General features: G+C 44.1%; 1 protein-coding gene across 2 annotated transcripts in view; it reads left to right on the top strand.

The window, feature by feature from the left end:
- Nucleotides 1-16,488, top strand: part of EPS8L2 (EPS8 like 2) — a 140,531-nt gene that overhangs the window by 101,805 nt on the left and 22,238 nt on the right. For both annotated transcript variants that reach the window (XM_019519795.1, XM_019519796.1), the window contains 7 exons: nucleotides 1,003-1,164; nucleotides 2,724-2,873; nucleotides 4,713-4,792; nucleotides 6,025-6,161; nucleotides 11,826-11,905; nucleotides 12,639-12,765; nucleotides 13,099-13,187. In XM_019519795.1, the coding sequence (XP_019375340.1) occupies nucleotides 1,003-1,164; nucleotides 2,724-2,873; nucleotides 4,713-4,792; nucleotides 6,025-6,161; nucleotides 11,826-11,905; nucleotides 12,639-12,765; nucleotides 13,099-13,187 (825 nt within the window). The remainder of the gene's footprint in view (nucleotides 1-1,002; nucleotides 1,165-2,723; nucleotides 2,874-4,712; nucleotides 4,793-6,024; nucleotides 6,162-11,825; nucleotides 11,906-12,638; nucleotides 12,766-13,098; nucleotides 13,188-16,488) is intronic.

Genomic DNA, 16,488 nt, shown 5'->3' with positions numbered 1-16,488 from the left:
AAAAAAAAAATCCTATTCCACAGCCAGAGATCCCAGTTTTTAGTAAGTTTGGAATCAGATTTGGAGCAGCCCTGTATATGCAAAGTAGCTTTGGGCTTCAAGGAGCCTCATGCTATCACTGCAATGTGAGTGGGACTCACACCTGGTGACTTGGCCCAGACAGTGCCCACCCTCCATTTAAATCCTATGAAAGCTCTGGAGGATTTGTGTGCTGCTTGCAAAGGTCCTTAATGGATCATCTGCCTGGGACTGAATTTCATCTTGCAAAACATCTATAGAACCCAAGTAAAATGTGGATTAATTTAGGCCAGGGAGATGATTTAGGCCCTGATCCAACAAAGCATTTAAACACATACTTAATTCCTAGGGAATCAGCAGGATTATTTGTGGGTTGAAAAACAACATCAGCATGTGCATATGTGTTTGCTGGACTGGGGCCTTAGTTGCTAGAGTTCCAACATGATCTGATATGCATGCAAGTGGCAAAACTTGTTACAAAAGCGAGCTCCACTGTAAAATTCCATTTTTTCACTATTGTGGAGAGAGCAGGAGGCCAAAAGTTATTGGCATCAGCAAAACATACCACAGAACAGGCAGTCGCCTAGCCAGGACTGAAGATGTCTGAATACTGTTTCTTGCTGCAGACTGTGGGGAATGTACATAGATCTAGCCTAAACACTCAGAGATAATAAGTGACTTACGGAATCTGAGAGCAAACAAGTACCTGCTGAAGCATATGGAATGTCATGCCACGGGGTGGGCCTTTGACACTCAGGTTCCTGTATTTTAGCATGTGAGCTTCTACTATCTGAACAAAAAGACCAAGATCTCCTGGCCAAGCCTGCAACAGAACAGTCAGATTCCGTTTGTAGCTCAAGCACCGCTAGACAGGGAGAAACACTCTCCACTCAGTGGGTGCGGATTATTCCTGGCTCAGTAACAGCACGTGAGGCCTGCTTTGCTATTAGCCTGACCACTTGTACCTGTGGGTTTCTCCCCCAGCACTTAGCCACATTCATCATGGATAAGAGTGAGTCCATCATAACAGTGGACGATGCCGTCCGGAAACTGATGTTGCTTAATTCTAAAGAGAAGATCTGGACCCAGGAGATGCTGCTGCAGGTGAACGACAAGTCCATCCGGCTGCTGGACTGTGAGTCACAGGTATGTCAAAGGCTACTCGAAAGGTACATGTGGGGCAAACCACTGTGCTCAACAAAGGAAAGCACTGAATACCATGGGTTGCATGATTTGGAAATGTTCTTCCTCAAGAAAGAGTTATGCACTGGACTGAATGGGTGCCCAAAAGAAAAACCAACAGCCAGCCAAGGGGAGAGGGTGGCTGTTTCTATCCCCTGGAATGTAGTGGGTCCAAACTCATCTGGCCCCATCGGCTGCATTAGGGTTGCTGAGCTGTGTTGCAAGTTGAACTAGGACCATGCACAAGAGCCAATACGCAAGACAGGCCAGCCAGGTGCTGCATACAGCACATGCCCCTTGCCAGCCCACTGTGCCATGTGCCAAGCAAACCAAAGGGACAGCTGGTTCATGCTGCATGTGATGAGCGTGATTAAACTGGCCACACACTCTGCACAGGGCGGTGCTTTGCCAGACTGGCCCTCTGCAATGGCTCTGGCATTCCTGGAAGGCTTGGGGCTCAATCCAAACCAACCCTGGGGTTAATGCACAAAGTCAGTGTGGCGCTGGTGCCATATACTCCCCAGACTGACCCCCAGTACTGAGTGCAATGCCTGTGGCATCAGGTCCAACCCACATGCCAGGCTGGTTCTATATGCTGGCTCTATCAGACTGACCCAGACTGGATTGTATGGCTCCAAGGGCTAGATCTCGCCTGTACATGTTTGACACCCCTGCCCTAGAACAACAGGATTTGCATGTGAGTTCAGTGCGTGGCTACCGATCAAGTGAGAGAAACTCTCAGATTCTATGAGCAAGACTCCAGGTCCACAACAGAACAGCCCTTTGTGGAAATACCAGGTCAATGTGATTCATAGTTCTGTGAAATGGTCTAAGAGGAAGCTATTTGTGCTTCAGTACCACGAAAGACCCTGGCCAGCAGTGCCTGGTTTGGGCACACCCACATAGTAAGAAAGTCCCTGCCCCAAAGTGTATGCAATGTAGATGGACAAGCCTGAAAGAGTAGCAGGAAAGTATCATAATCTCCATTTTAATCACAGAGAACTGAGGCTCAGAAATATTTGCCCCAGGTAACACAGGCAGTCTGCGGCAGAGCCAAGTGCAAACAGAGGGTGTCCTGAATCTCCATTTAGTGCCTTAACCACAAACCATCCTTCCTCTAGGTGCTCTCAAACCAGCTGCATGTGCATATGGTATGCAAAAGCTTAGGGCTGCCAGTTGACTTCTGCAGGAAGAACATAAAAGTAAGAGGATATCTGGACAGGCAGTACCAGGACATTGTGCTGCTAACCCAGCAGCAACCCCCACCTGGGGACCCCACCTCTAGACCTCAGAGAAGAACATGGGTTCATCTAAGTTTGTGATTAGCACCCTAATCCCACTTCACAATGCTGGCCCATCCCCTCCTCCTCCAACCACTGGACACAGAACAACAGGGATAAACCACTGCCAGGAAATGTGTCTCATGTGAGGTCATTTCTGCCTTCAACAATGAGTACAGGGGTAAATGCAAGGCATAGCTGCAGAATTCCTATTTGTATAACCCATTCCCCCTTACTTTCCAGGAGGAGCTAGAGGACTTCCCTCTCCCAACTGTCCAGCACTGCCAAACAGTGCTGAATCAGATGCGGTATTCCTCCATCCTTCTGCTGGTGTGTCAGGACTCTGAGCAGCACAAGCCTGACATTCACTTCTTCAACTGCGATGAGGTTGAGGTGAGCAGAGACAGTGGGAAGTATCACAGCTTCTTGGGGCCAGATCTTTCAAAACCTTCCTCACCGGCTTGAGGCACTTGAGAGAAAAGCCAAACCAGAATTCCATGCATAAGTGAACATTTAGACCACTGTGAGTGTGTCTACACCAGGGGTGGGCAAAATGCGGCCCGTGGGTCAGATGTGGCCCACCAGGCCATTTTATCCAGCCTGCAGGGCCCCTAAAAAATTTAGAAAATTAATATTTATCTGCCCTGGGCTGCCTGTCATGTGGCCCTCAATGGCTTGCCAAAGTTCAGTAAGCAGCCCTCCACCCAAAATACTTGCCTGCCCCTGGTCTACATGTTCATTAATACGCAATAGTTACTGTGCATTTAGTTTAGTGCTTGGTTAATGAAGTACTAATTAAATGGGCAGTAATTAGTTTTTTTGTGATGCTTACTGCACAGTAGCCTAATAACATGGCGCAATAGCATATTAGCATGGTTTTTGACTGACATGCTACTGCACAATGTTATTAGGCTACTAAGTGTCTCGTGTAGATGCGCCAAGTGAGCAGCAACGAACAGAATAGGGTGCATGGAGGCACGCATGTGTCTGGATGGGTTTGTACTAGCTGGCTCAAATAATGGAACAGTGGGGACACAGCTATGAGTATTGTCATGCAAGGGTTGTTCATGATGAACAGTTTTACAGTGGTTTCTATTACGTCACAGCAAACATAGGGCTTACACATATCACGTTTACATCACTATAACCTTTCCTTACACCAAAGTAAACAAGGATTGTTTACATGATATATAACTCTTCAGTGGTGTAATTTCTTAAAATCCAATGTAAAGTGACCCTGGGAAAATGGGGCAGTGCAGGATGGGGGGGTGGCATGGGGTAAAACTAGGTGTCATGCTTCTTCCCAGTGATAGCCATTGACTGTCCTGCCATCTAGTGATGAGATACCATAATAACTCCTCCAAGATTACTGGTCATCTATCTGCTCCAGATCATGGTGTAAAAATTACACTGGTGCTAAGCTGTCCAGGGTGCCCCAAAACTAACAGCAGTAATATTTCACAAGCATATGCATGACAGCAGGACTGCTTCTGATCATTCCTGTGAGCTGGTAAAAAGACAGCAACCTGCCTGCTTTATCTACAATGTCTGGCAAGGCAGTTACTGGTGTAAAAATCAGCACAGCTGCCAGTGAACTCAATGCAGCTACCAGGAATGACATGGGGCTTTCCCCCAAGTGCCCTTCCATTCTGAACTATTGCTTTCTTCCAGCAATCCCATTTCTTTCTCTTTCAGAAAGCTGGTGAGTCACACTGCAGCTTTATCAGCAGTTGCACAATAAAAACAGTGGCCAGGAACAGGAAGCTTTTTCCTTATCTACACTGGTATTCCAGCCACAAGCAAGCAGCTCCACTAGAACAAACTCTACGTACAATATACACATGTGCAACAACTGTTGCATTGCACAGCCTATCCCAGTGAACCATGCTGCACCAGTGTTCATGGGGGCTATCCTAGAGACTTCCACTGGTGCAGCTACTCCTGGCTAAAATTCCAGTACACACCGCCCCATTTGCCTGCCTCATAGACAGGTGCTGCGACCTAGATCTCCTTGAGAACCAGAGCCTTTCAGCTTCACCAGGCTCTCTCATCATGTTCTCTGACAGGGGGAAGATAAGCACTGAACAGTGACAGTCCAGTTCAGGGCCAAGCTCTCTCACAAGTTTCTAAACCTCTATGTTCTCCCCCAGCTACTTCCCTACCATCTCTCCTGTGTTCTTCAATCCCTGGAAAGCAAAATCTTTACTAGATTGTCCTTGTTTTGTGTTTGAGGCGGAGATGGTCCATGAGGACATAGAAAGTGCGCTTGCAGACCACAAGCATGGAAAGAAGATACGGCCGCAGACACTCAAGTAAGTGGGGCAGACAGATGGGTTACAGTAGGCAGTGATGGAATGAGAAGGGCCACCTGCCTCATCTTTTAGAGAAAAAACAGTGGATGCAAGGGCTGGACCTTTTCAAACATAGACCTGGGTCAGGAGTGGGCTGAGCTGTGAGAGAGTGTGAATCAGAACTGGAGTGTGATGGCACTGAAACACACACACTGCAAGGCTTTGTCCAAATGAAATGGAAAAATGGGCCCCTTTTGGGTTGGGCTCTGTTCCAGAAATAAGACTAAGCATCACCTCACATCCAGCAATTCGAATCCAACACATGTCATTTTTCCACTTAAAATTTATCCTTGTTTTACTTGCCTGGAAAAGGGAGTTACAAGTTCCGTGATAGATATACAAACATGTTTCACTAGAGCTATCATCAGATTTTCCATATCTTTGGTCAAAGTACTTGACAGCGCTACTCATTAGCGAACCAGAAGCAGTATCCTTGCTGTGGTGATAAACCAACCAGGTGGAACCGGTCCTTATTCTTTGTCCTACACAAGGAATCCCGCAGGTTCTGCTGCTCAAGGCACTAGCCTTAAAATCCTACATCATTATTATTCAGTGTTTGCTGGAAGTACAGACTGTACAGGCCAACCGGGGGGAAATTTAGTTTAATCCTTTAGTCCCCAAGTTATTTTACTTATAGAGATAGAAAGATGCATGTTGATATTTCACACTCTTCCCTCCAAATCTTATTGATTATACTGCAATTTCTAAATATTAGTTGAAATAAGAGGTGATATATTTATGAGCAGAGGCCAGCAAAAAAAACTTGCATCTTGATCATGACTGTTTCTCAAACCCTAAAAGAGCCAATCCATGGAACAGAAAGGATGGTGCTGTGTCCTCTTTTAGTGCTGCCATGGCCACAGAGGGAACTGATGAGCGCACTACAGTCTTGGCCAAGGAGATGCATCTCATAGCTCAAATGGTAGAAGCTCATGTATTAAGATCCACATGTCCCAGGTCTCATCTGCTTAGGTGACTGCTCAGCCAAGGACATGACATTTCTCCAGCAAAAAGCCAATGCATTGATTAATTGTACTGATCTCTTTCCTGTGATAAATTCCAGCCAAATCAAATAGCCCAGGCTGAGATTCCTCTTCCTTGTTCTGACTGGCATATTCAGTCTAGTCTCCTCAGACCAGGAAAGGCTGCCACTGATGGTAAGATGGGTTGTTTTCACATTGTTTATCCCACAGGGTAAACCAAGAGAAAATAAAGCAGAGACAATCAATTCTCCCACCGCCCCAGGGACCAGCGCCTATTCCAATCCAGCATGAGATGCGAGGCTCGCCAAGGAACCGGGTGGCTGCCCCATCCCAGCATAATGAACCAGGTAATGGAGGAATTCAGTGGCTCTGTAACATGCATATGTGAATTCTGCCCACAGCTAGACAAGACTGACACCAATCCAGGGTCTCCTGAGCTATTTGAAGCCTGATGTTGCCAAAACACAAGACCGCCAATGCCATTTCACAGGGGTCACGGCAGAACTAGAAAGAGTCTCTCTATATTATTTACACCCAACATCTGCATTTTAAAAATGCAGTATTTCTACCTGCCAGAATAGCAACAGACATCCTACACAGGGTGAGAGAAGTCTCAGTGACCCAAAGCTCCTCAGAGTTATAGTGATGTTACTTAGGGTGTTGTTCCCACAGTGCAGGCAGCTGCTACTGTTGCCACTGCAGCTTTGGCTCAAGCAGCAGCAGCCCCATAGCACAGGCTCCCTTGGACCTGCCCTTGGTGCCCTGTTTGCGCCACCCCTCTTTCTTCCCCTCATCCCACCCCAATATGTTATTAGGTGCAGGACTGCACTTGCTGTGACAAAAACTTGGGGGAGGGGAGGGGATTCTGATGCCCTTCTTACTTGGTGCCTGGGAATGGTGGCCTGCTTGCTCCCTCTTACTGGCTACACTACTGTTCACTACTGTGATCCAATTCACTGTTCTTCCAATTCCCTGCTACCTCCTTCCCCCTTCTCCTCAATTAGTGACTCCTGATAATTGAGCACTACTGAATAAGTCACCATTATTTCCATTCCCCTTACAGTGGTGAGTTAACCAGGGTTTAATTTATACAGTACGTAAATAATCCATTCCCTGATAACCTTTAAGTGTAAATAGGCAAAAAAGAGATGCTATGCAAGATCTGGAATTGAGACACTCAAGATGAAAGCCTGGCTTCACTTGACTTCATGGAGCCAAGAATTTCAGTTAGAAGAATAGACTGATTTTCCCAAAATCCCACTAGGCGACTGTGGCAGAAACCAGAATTGAACTCATGTCTTGTTGCGTGCTAACCACAAACCCTTCCCTTATCCCTTTGTTTCATTTCCCTCTAATCAAAACACTTTTATTTTTCCCAAGAAGGGGGAACATAGGAAACAAGCTCCCAATTTCATTTTTAAAAATTCCCAACAGTTCAGAGGCATCTTTCTTGCAGTTGCATCTTGTGCCAGTACTAAAAGATATTTGCATTTTACATGCAATTTTGATGTGCTTAAAAAAAGAAAAGAAAAAGAAAACAACTAAGATGCAACATGAAATTCTATACTCATGCTTGGGAGAGAAAATATTCTCTCCTAAGGATGAATAGGAGAGGCCAAACAACTGATTTGTGTTCCTAGGGAGAGACTCTGTTTTTGAACTGGCTTTGCATAATGAAAATGACATGCAGCTGGAGCAGATGATGGAGATCTGATTTTTTTTTTTTTAGCACTCAATGGACACATAATACAGATGGGATTCAAATTCTTTTCATTCCCCAAGGGTGACAACGATTGCAGCCTCTTTGCGGCAGATGTTTTATGGGTACATTTTAAGGGTATGGACAACACAGCATGTTATCATGTCAGATTCATGTTGTCACATAGTAAAAGTGGAGTGAACACATGATGCCCAGGTAGACTACAAAGGAACAACAGGGTACAATTATCCCTTGAAAAAAATGCATAGTAACTTTGCCATGAGGGGAAGTGACTATGTGGAATGTGTTGTGTGTCTGCTTCGTGAGGTCAGAGGTCAGCAACTTTTTCAGGTTGTGGGCTGGAATGTCCTAGTTTGGGTTAAGTTGGGGCTGGTGGGCACTAGGACCTGGCCACCACTGCAACTTCTCTCTGCCACTGCACAAGTGAAAGCACCTGCCACCAAACGTAATGCAACCCGATATCAACAGGCTGAATCCAATGGCTCCATGAGTCAAATCTGGTCCACACGTCATAGGTTCCTGACCCCTGCCCAAAGCGGTTTCAGTCAGGCGTAGCCATTTGCTCAATGTAAATCAGCATTTCTGTTTCCTCTCAGCCAGGTGCCGTTGTAGCACCTATTACATCTTGGGAGAACCGTCTCCTCCTTACTATGGCATCAAAGCCAGAATCAATCTCCCCACAGTGGTTGCATTATACGTCCTTGGTCTAAGAGATAAGACTTGCCCCAAAGTGTTTACAGTCAAAAGAAGTGTTTCTCTCTCTATTTTACAGTAGGTTTGAGTGTTGTGTAATTGTGATGATCCAGGAAATGTGCAAACAGCAAGATATGCTTGATAATATTTTTAGTAGAATAACTGTATAGTTGGAGAAATGTTAGACAGGATTTCAGGCATAAAACACCCTTCCTTAGGCACTGATTCTGCCCAAGCTGAAACGTACAATCGATTCACTGTGACATCTTCTCTCATGTGACTTTGTCCTGCAAGACCAGGGCATTTTCTGGTTATGATGATCTACTATTTTTCAGCTTTCATTTCCACAGTGATGTACTTTTCCCTGTTTATAGCTTCAAAGAGTGTCACTTGTATACTACTGAAATTAGCACTGAATCCATGATTTTATATATATCAAGAAATATTGTAGCTATAAATCTTATACATATATATATACACACACTATATATATATATAATGTAAAGTATCAGAAAGATGTAAAGTATGTGTGCATGTGTGTATAAAAGATGTAAAGATGTAAACTATGTGTGTATGCACACACATAGTTTACATCTTTCACATATAATCAGGGATTCAACACTAGTTTCAGTAGTATGCAAGTTACACACTTGAGTATGAACCTAGAACAGCCCTTCAGGTGACACAGCATATCAAGGCTCTCTCTCATACTTAACATCAGGGGCTGGCAATCTTTTCAAGCTGCGGGGTGGATCAATCCAGCAAGATCAATACATCATTTGTTGGGATTTTCCCATTGATGTACAAGGGATTTTTTATATGCCCTGATGTCTGTAAGGGGGAAAAGGTTACACATTTAAGACCTCATGTAACTCCCATGGAATTCAATGAGAGTCTTTCCATGCACTTCAGTAGAGACGGTTGTAACCGTCAGCTCGCATAAACTGATGGTATATCTTGCAGGCATTATTCTAAGTTCATTGAGTCAACTCAATCTTTGAGTCATTATTATAAGCTCACATGAGCCAACAGTGTACCCTTGTTGCTAAGAAAGCTAACTGCACGCTAGGCTGCATTGCCAGCAGATTGAGGGAAGGAATGATTCCCCTCTATTCTGCACTAGTGAGGCCACATCTGGAGTACTGTATCCAGTTTTGGGACCCCCACTACAGAAAGGATCCAGACAAGCTTCAACCAACACAAAGCACTTGCTCATTCAGTCACTACAGATCAGCAGATGCACCTCCTGACATAGCTCCCAGCACTAGGCTTTCAGTGTTGGCTACTGACTGCAGAGGCAAGACTTTGAAATATACTGGCAACTCACATCATTTGGGACAGGCCTTTCAAAGATGGCTCAATTATAATATTCCAAAGGTGACTTTTCTACTATTCACTGTATATGCAACAGGGAAGAGATTTCGCTCTGCCTGGCTACTCAGCAGGGTAAATTAGCCTGCACTAAGTTCCAGACTGCTGTGGTTTCACTGCTTCTAATACTAGACCTAGCTTGTTTGCAATTAGTAAAGCTATCTCTACGCTATGCTACAGTTTGCCTTTCCTGGCATTTTGTCTCAGATTCCCAAGAGCGCTTCCTTTACTAATTTTCCTATACTAAATGCAATAAAGAGCTTCCTCAGGCACAAGCACACCTGGGGCTGCACACTTCATTTCCCCTTCTGGCCATAGTAAGACCACTCCACAGCCCATCTGGATTCCATTCATTAGCAATACTACCCAATGGATGATGTGTATTTCACAGACAGGGAAAGGACTCCGTACCTTCTCCCAAAAATATAACCTCTCACCCATTCAGTGGCAGGAGGATCACTGATACTTGTGATTAGGGTTTGTAGACTGCATAGACTGCAGCTGTTAGAAAGCAACATATAAACTCTTGTGCGAGTCAGCCACTCTATCCATTCATGGATCTTGCTGTACTGGCACAGGACAATACATAACCAGGTCTCCCATCAAACATTGGTACTCATGTTTTGGTTTAGGACTAGCTCCATGGGCCCAATCAGAATATGCCCCCTGCCCCTTCATAACAAGGACTGGACATTTTGGAGATAGACCCCACACCATATTTTCTACAAACAATGCTTCTGTTGCACACTATTTGTTAACAAATGGTCATGACAACTATGACCTTAACTCTGTTTTTCACAGTGCTTTACAGAAGTCTGTATACTGCATCAATAAGGCCTCACATTACCTAAGGTTTATATCCAGATAAAATGGAAACTGATTTATGTCTGTGGGATGGATTAACACCTTGAATGAAGATGGTTTGTTAAGTCTTCTTCTTCTTCACTGCATTAGCACTGAACACCTGTCTAAACTAGAAACCCAATCCCTTTGTTTACAGAGGGTTTGCAGACAGCTTTTATGGCTCTCTGCCAGACCTGTATCCAAAGACTTCCATTTTATATAGTCTGGTGCTTTTAACTCAAGGAATTACTGGGAACTTTTAAATCTTTTGTTACCCAAGACTTATTTGTTATTCTTCTAACAAATAGCTTACTAAGAAACTACTTAAGCTGAAATGGTGACATCTCATTCATTGCCTGTCACTTGAAAGCCTAAGTGGCTTTATGTTTTTATTTACTGCTCATTAAGAAAATAGAACCAACTTGAGGAAATGCATACAAGTTTGCACAGGGCTCCTCAGATTTTTGTACAGGCCTGTCCAATGCGTCAGTCCTGCAGAATTCCTGGCATACCTGAAGCTACCAGACTAGTTTTTGTATCCATTGTTATTGTCTCCTCTCTTCAATGTGCCCATCTAGTGTATATTTGATGTTCTGTCCGTGTGACAACAGATGCTTATGCTGATAGATGTATGCTATTTCAGTCATCTGTGACCAAAAAGAGTATCTGGTAGCTCACATATTGCTGAGTGATGAAAGGAGGCCTGCAGGTCAGATCACCAGAAACTATACATCAGCACAGCTCCACTGGGCTTGTCTACACTGCATCAGCAGGAAGGCTAGGTCTAGCCAGGTCCTGGCCACAGGCATGCTCCAAACCTGCCAGTGTGTTAATGAGACCAGTCATGGGTGTGCGCCTCAGTCTGGTATGCTTGAGATGGGGAGTTCAGGACTAGTCTAGAGTGGTCTTATCAGTGTACTTTAGGGTTTGGAGCGTGCCTTTGGGTTCAGTGTGGGTGGGGTGTGTTTGGGTCCATCCTGGCAAGGATACTGCCACAGCCACTGCCACTGCTTGGTAGACAAGCCCCTGAAATCCATGGAGCTGCCTTCTTTATTCAGTAGCTAAGTACCGGCTGTGGTTCCTTGTGATTCATGCACTGCTTACATTGGCAGGCTGACAGAAATCAGTGGACACAGTGATGTTGGAGGTGGGGCTACATCCACCTGAAGGGTTTAATCGGCAGTTTTGACCTCCTCACAGATAACCATGCTCTGACGCATTGCCAAACCCAGTGTAATTGATATGCAATCCAAATCCAGCTTTGCCAGCCAACCTGACCCAGGATCCTCGTTATCTACTTAGGGTTTATGCCTGTTTTGATGAACTTTGTTATAAATGCCTTTTCTTAGTGATAAATGCCTTCGGTTTTTGTTTCCTTTGGCAGAATATGACCGACGAAGCTCCACTTCCCAGGACCACGAAGAATCCCGAGCAATCTTAGCACAGAAGATCGAAAAAGAAACGGTTGGTAACAGGAACTGGGCATCTGTAGCAAGCAAAAAGAGAGTGGGAGCAGGGACTTTCACACACCAACTTTGTGCAATTTATTAAGTTTTAAATCTGCACCTGGGTCCTACAAAGATGAAATGGGCAAGAGAGAAGGTCCATACCTTGTTAGGCAAGAAGGTGCCATTTTAACTTTCACTGGGTGCATCTATACAAGATGCTAAAAGCACAGTAGACTAATTTTACTGCAGATTAGCATGTCACAGCAAAAGCCGTGCTAATGCACAGCAGAATTAGCCTACTGCGCATTAGCATGACATACAAGACGTGCACCAGCACTACTGTGCAGTAGTGCAAATTACAACGCATTAAGGCACATGTAGATTTGCCCACTGAGTAGCACCTTGCTCTTTGAGTAGGTCCATTGTTTTCAATGGGAGCCTCTGCAAAGTACTACCCCACATAGAAAAGAGTGCCAGATCCAGAGATACCAGTCATTCCACTTATTTTTCTCAGTTATCATACAGTCTGCTAGCAGGAGATCAGACACTGTGTTGGTAATTGCAACACAAGAATCTAATACAATTCCTTTTCCATGTGGAAGAGACCAGTTTTGCTGCATTTCTTGTTTTAATGAAACCTCCTCCAGATGGAGGCCCTTGTGAAGGATAAACTTTGGGGCATGGGCTCCTGAGTAGGATGCAATAGCTACTCTTTTGGCTTAGATGCAGTGTATTTTGTCTATTCACAGCAAACCCTGAATTGCACTCTGGATGACATTGAAGTGTTTGTTGCCAGGCTTCAGAAAGCAGCAGAGGCATTCAAACAGCTGAACCAAAGGAAAAAAGGAAAGAAGAGCAAAAAGAAAGGGCCAGCAGGTATGTTCCATCTGCTGATACAGTGAGAAAGTTGGTGGGTAAAGCAGAGTGAGTGGGATTAATGGCTTGGGAGAGAATCAGAACCACCAACCTAGTGAGTTTGGAACAGTAATGACATGACAACATCTATGTCACCTTCCTCCTGGGGCTCTGGCTTGGTCAACCCAGCCATCTGGGGACCCATTCCTAGAGCAAGCAAAACATAGCAATACAAGTTCAGCTTGCCTTTTTGCTCCCACTTACTATTTCTCCTGAACACTAATAAGGAAAACCTATCCTTTTCTGACTTGTTTTAATAAAAGCATTTCCCTTCCCAACTGCTTTTCCTTAAAGAGGGAGTACTGACACTTCGAGCAAGACCTCCAAATGAGGCCGAATTCATCGACTGCTTCCAGAAAACCAAACTGGCTCTCAACCTTCTGGTAAGATGCAGCCCATTTCATTTCACTGCTTCACTGGTCCACGTATAGATGGTGATGTCAGGATTAGTTTACTCTGGCTCAAATTGAGCTAGAGTATATTTAGTCTCATTAATTGCATGTGTAGACACGCCCACAATCATTGGAATAGAAATCAGGGATGAACATTTTAAAGGAAAAAGTAATCTATTCCTGGTTTGTCAAAAATTCCAGTTTTCTTCAAGAATGCAGAAACTTTTTGGCTTGACAAAATTAGGATTCCCTCTCCCCTCCCCACCAAATTTCCATTTATTGAAAAGAAAATGCTTTATCTATTAGGTGAAAAGCATTTCAATGGAAGATTTTAGGCCTGTTCTAAGTAACAGCTACTTTGAAAAGTTAACACGGTGACAACAGCCAGGGGGGGGAGGGAGGGTGAAATAACCCCAGTGGCACATTTTACAATTGCAAATATGCATTCATTAATACATTCATATTAGGTCACATAAAAATTTGAAACATGCACAAAGATGGTATACTGTGGACCTAATAGCACAAATACTTTAAAGTCCCTGCTGTAATCACAGCTTTTATAGCCATCCAAGGGGGAGTGCACTAATGCAGTTGCACCCCCTCTTTGATTCCTGTTCCACCCATACTTCAAAACCAACTGCCTGGGAGGGGCAGCCGCATTTCTATTCAAGCAGTGCTGAGAGAGTCAATAGACTTCACCGCTTGTTATCATCTGCCTGATTCCTACTAATCTCTCCCCAGCCCACAAACATTAACAGCCCTCTGATTAAAGGTTTTAATGTTCTATTATTCAAACTCTCCTTTCTTCTGAAGTTTTGCCGTTAGCCATTCCTGGTAATGTCTCTCTTCTATTTCACAGCCCTGCAGGATATTTTAACTTTAGCTAAAAACCTTAACTCAGGTGTGATCATATTAAGTCAGATGTAGAAATGACTGACAGTAAAGTATTGGACGCACTTGTCAAGATGCTCAGTCAAATAAGAGACATACATTTAACTATAATGGGTGTCTGTAGAAGTGTGGGACGCCTGCTTCCACATGCTGTAATGACAGCAATTCAGAGCAGATCAATTCATCCCAGGCAGACTTGATTAATCCCAAGAGCTGCTCTAATTAAAGCACCTTCCCCACCCCCCTAGAGCACATGTAAAGATGCCCAATAAATACAGGACTAATGACACAATATCTTTTGACTATTTTTCCTATTTTTGCCTAATTTGTTATGTTTTTAAAAGTGAATATATAATGTAGCATATTAGTGAATATTCCAATGGTTATATATGTTTTTGCTTTGATCTTAAACTGAGTAATACAGCACTAGACCTGCAGCATATTAGTAAAACTTCTTGTTTCTCTTTAAAATAGAAAAAATGTGTGTTGTTGTGTATGTGATGATGTGCCAAAACACCTGCAGCCTCCTTTCAAAATCCTAGATCTGCCCATGTAGACATCCAAGGAGATAGCTTCAAATTAAATCACTTGGTTACAGCTATTAGTCTAGACACACCACCATAGAACTCAGAACAGCTGCGCAACCCTTCTAAAAAACCGGATAAATACCCAGGCACATAGCCTATGCTAAGCTCTGTGCTACTGCTGCTACCTTTCTAAGCAGTATCTAATCTAGCTAGTTTAAATCTAGCTTGGGTAGACTTACATTATGTTACAGTCACAGCAGTGACTTCAGTATAGACATAGCCAAAGGCAGGGGACATAAATTACACATACACCAGTATAAGTGATCAAAAACCAGGAGTTCAGTGCGCATAAACTGCTTTCAAAATAGCTGAAACCAGTTTAAGATGAAACTGGATGGATGTAGTATCAGATTTAACTGTTTTAGGTTAAACTGGTTTATTGAACTTCTGTCCCAGATCCCCTCCAGATTCAAGTTAACTTACAGTCCCCCAGCATCCCAGGATGCTTTGTACCTCCCCTGCAACTACCTTTGCAGAATGGGTGGGCTAGCCTTGCCCCAAGGTGTCTGCTCCAGCTGAGCAGGGAGGTGTGCTCTGGCAGCCTCCAGCTTTTGGCTTGGGCCACTGCAGGCATGTGGCTGCATTTCCAGAATCAAAAGTGAATGTCTGTTCACTTGCTTATCGGTTAAATCAGTTTAGATTAACCTGAAAAAATTTAATCAAGTCAGCTTTGGGCTCTTTGACTGTCTGTACTTAGCTTAAGTATCCCTTTAAATAGTTCTTACCTCAGCACAGCTACATAGATTAAGGCCTAAACTATGCCCATATTTTTTATCATAAGGGTGTACTTGTACATCTCCCCCTTGTGTGGACATAAGAATACTAAGTAAAAAGGCAAGTCTCTTTTTCATGTGAGACTACCCTATACTAGTGTAAAAGCACCTTTATGAGGCTATATCTGCCTCTGTGTGGTAGGGGAAGAGTTATACCAGTAACTCTACTGGCCATGGGGTGCATCTCCACTGCAGTCAGCTCCCTGCACTCCCTAAGCTAGCCTAGGTACAAACAACGGGGCAGGTGAAGCAACACAAAGCTTGCCACATGCTGACAATCTGGGTGAGTATCCCAGAGGTTGATTTACACTGAACTAGCTTAAACCTGGCTCTGGAAGGTCTACACAAGCTGTAGCTATGCCTTTTCAGCATAGACATGTCCACAGCTACATCCTGCTGCTGCCCCAAAGGAATACAGTGTGAAATCTGCAAGGAGAGTGCTGATCAATTGAACAAGCCCTGATAGAGTCATAGTGCTTGCCAAATCTGGTGTCCTATAACTGCACACTCCTTTGGAAGTGCTACTTGGTAGGCTTGGATCCATCAATTTTTTTTCACACTTTCCACTCTACATTCTTATTTAAAAAACACATCAGCAGCCCAAAACTATGTACCCCCTGGCCCCCACAGTGCTTCACCAGCATTAACTAATTCATCCTCACACCAAAGCTGAGAAGAGGATCACTCCATTTTCCACCTGGTAAAACTGAATAAAAGATTTGACCAGGGCTACAAAGCAGAACTGCAATGAGAACACAGCAATTCTTTGCTTCTAGTGCCATGCATAGATGAACACATCACTCTCTTATTCTCAGAACAGGATGCCTGAAGTGGAATATCATATTTACTTGCTGTGGCAGGACACTGTTTGTGCCTGCCACTTTAAGGGCTGAGACAAGCAGCTAGCAGGTGCTTGATTGCAGCAGCCATTTTAGATCTCTGGCTGCCTATATAAACGGAGCAGTTTGCTACTGGCAGGCAAGTAGAAACATTACCTGGTTGCAAGGCTGTATGCAGCATCCTGGGAGGTAAGGGTAAGAG

This window comes from Gavialis gangeticus, unplaced genomic scaffold, assembly GCF_001723915.1.
Source record: "Gavialis gangeticus isolate Ggan-Ray unplaced genomic scaffold, GavGan_comp1, whole genome shotgun sequence".
Lineage (NCBI taxonomy): Eukaryota > Metazoa > Chordata > Crocodylia > Gavialidae > Gavialis > Gavialis gangeticus.
The sequence above is the reverse complement of the archived record's forward strand: the minus strand, read 5'-3'. Positions and strand labels throughout refer to the sequence as shown.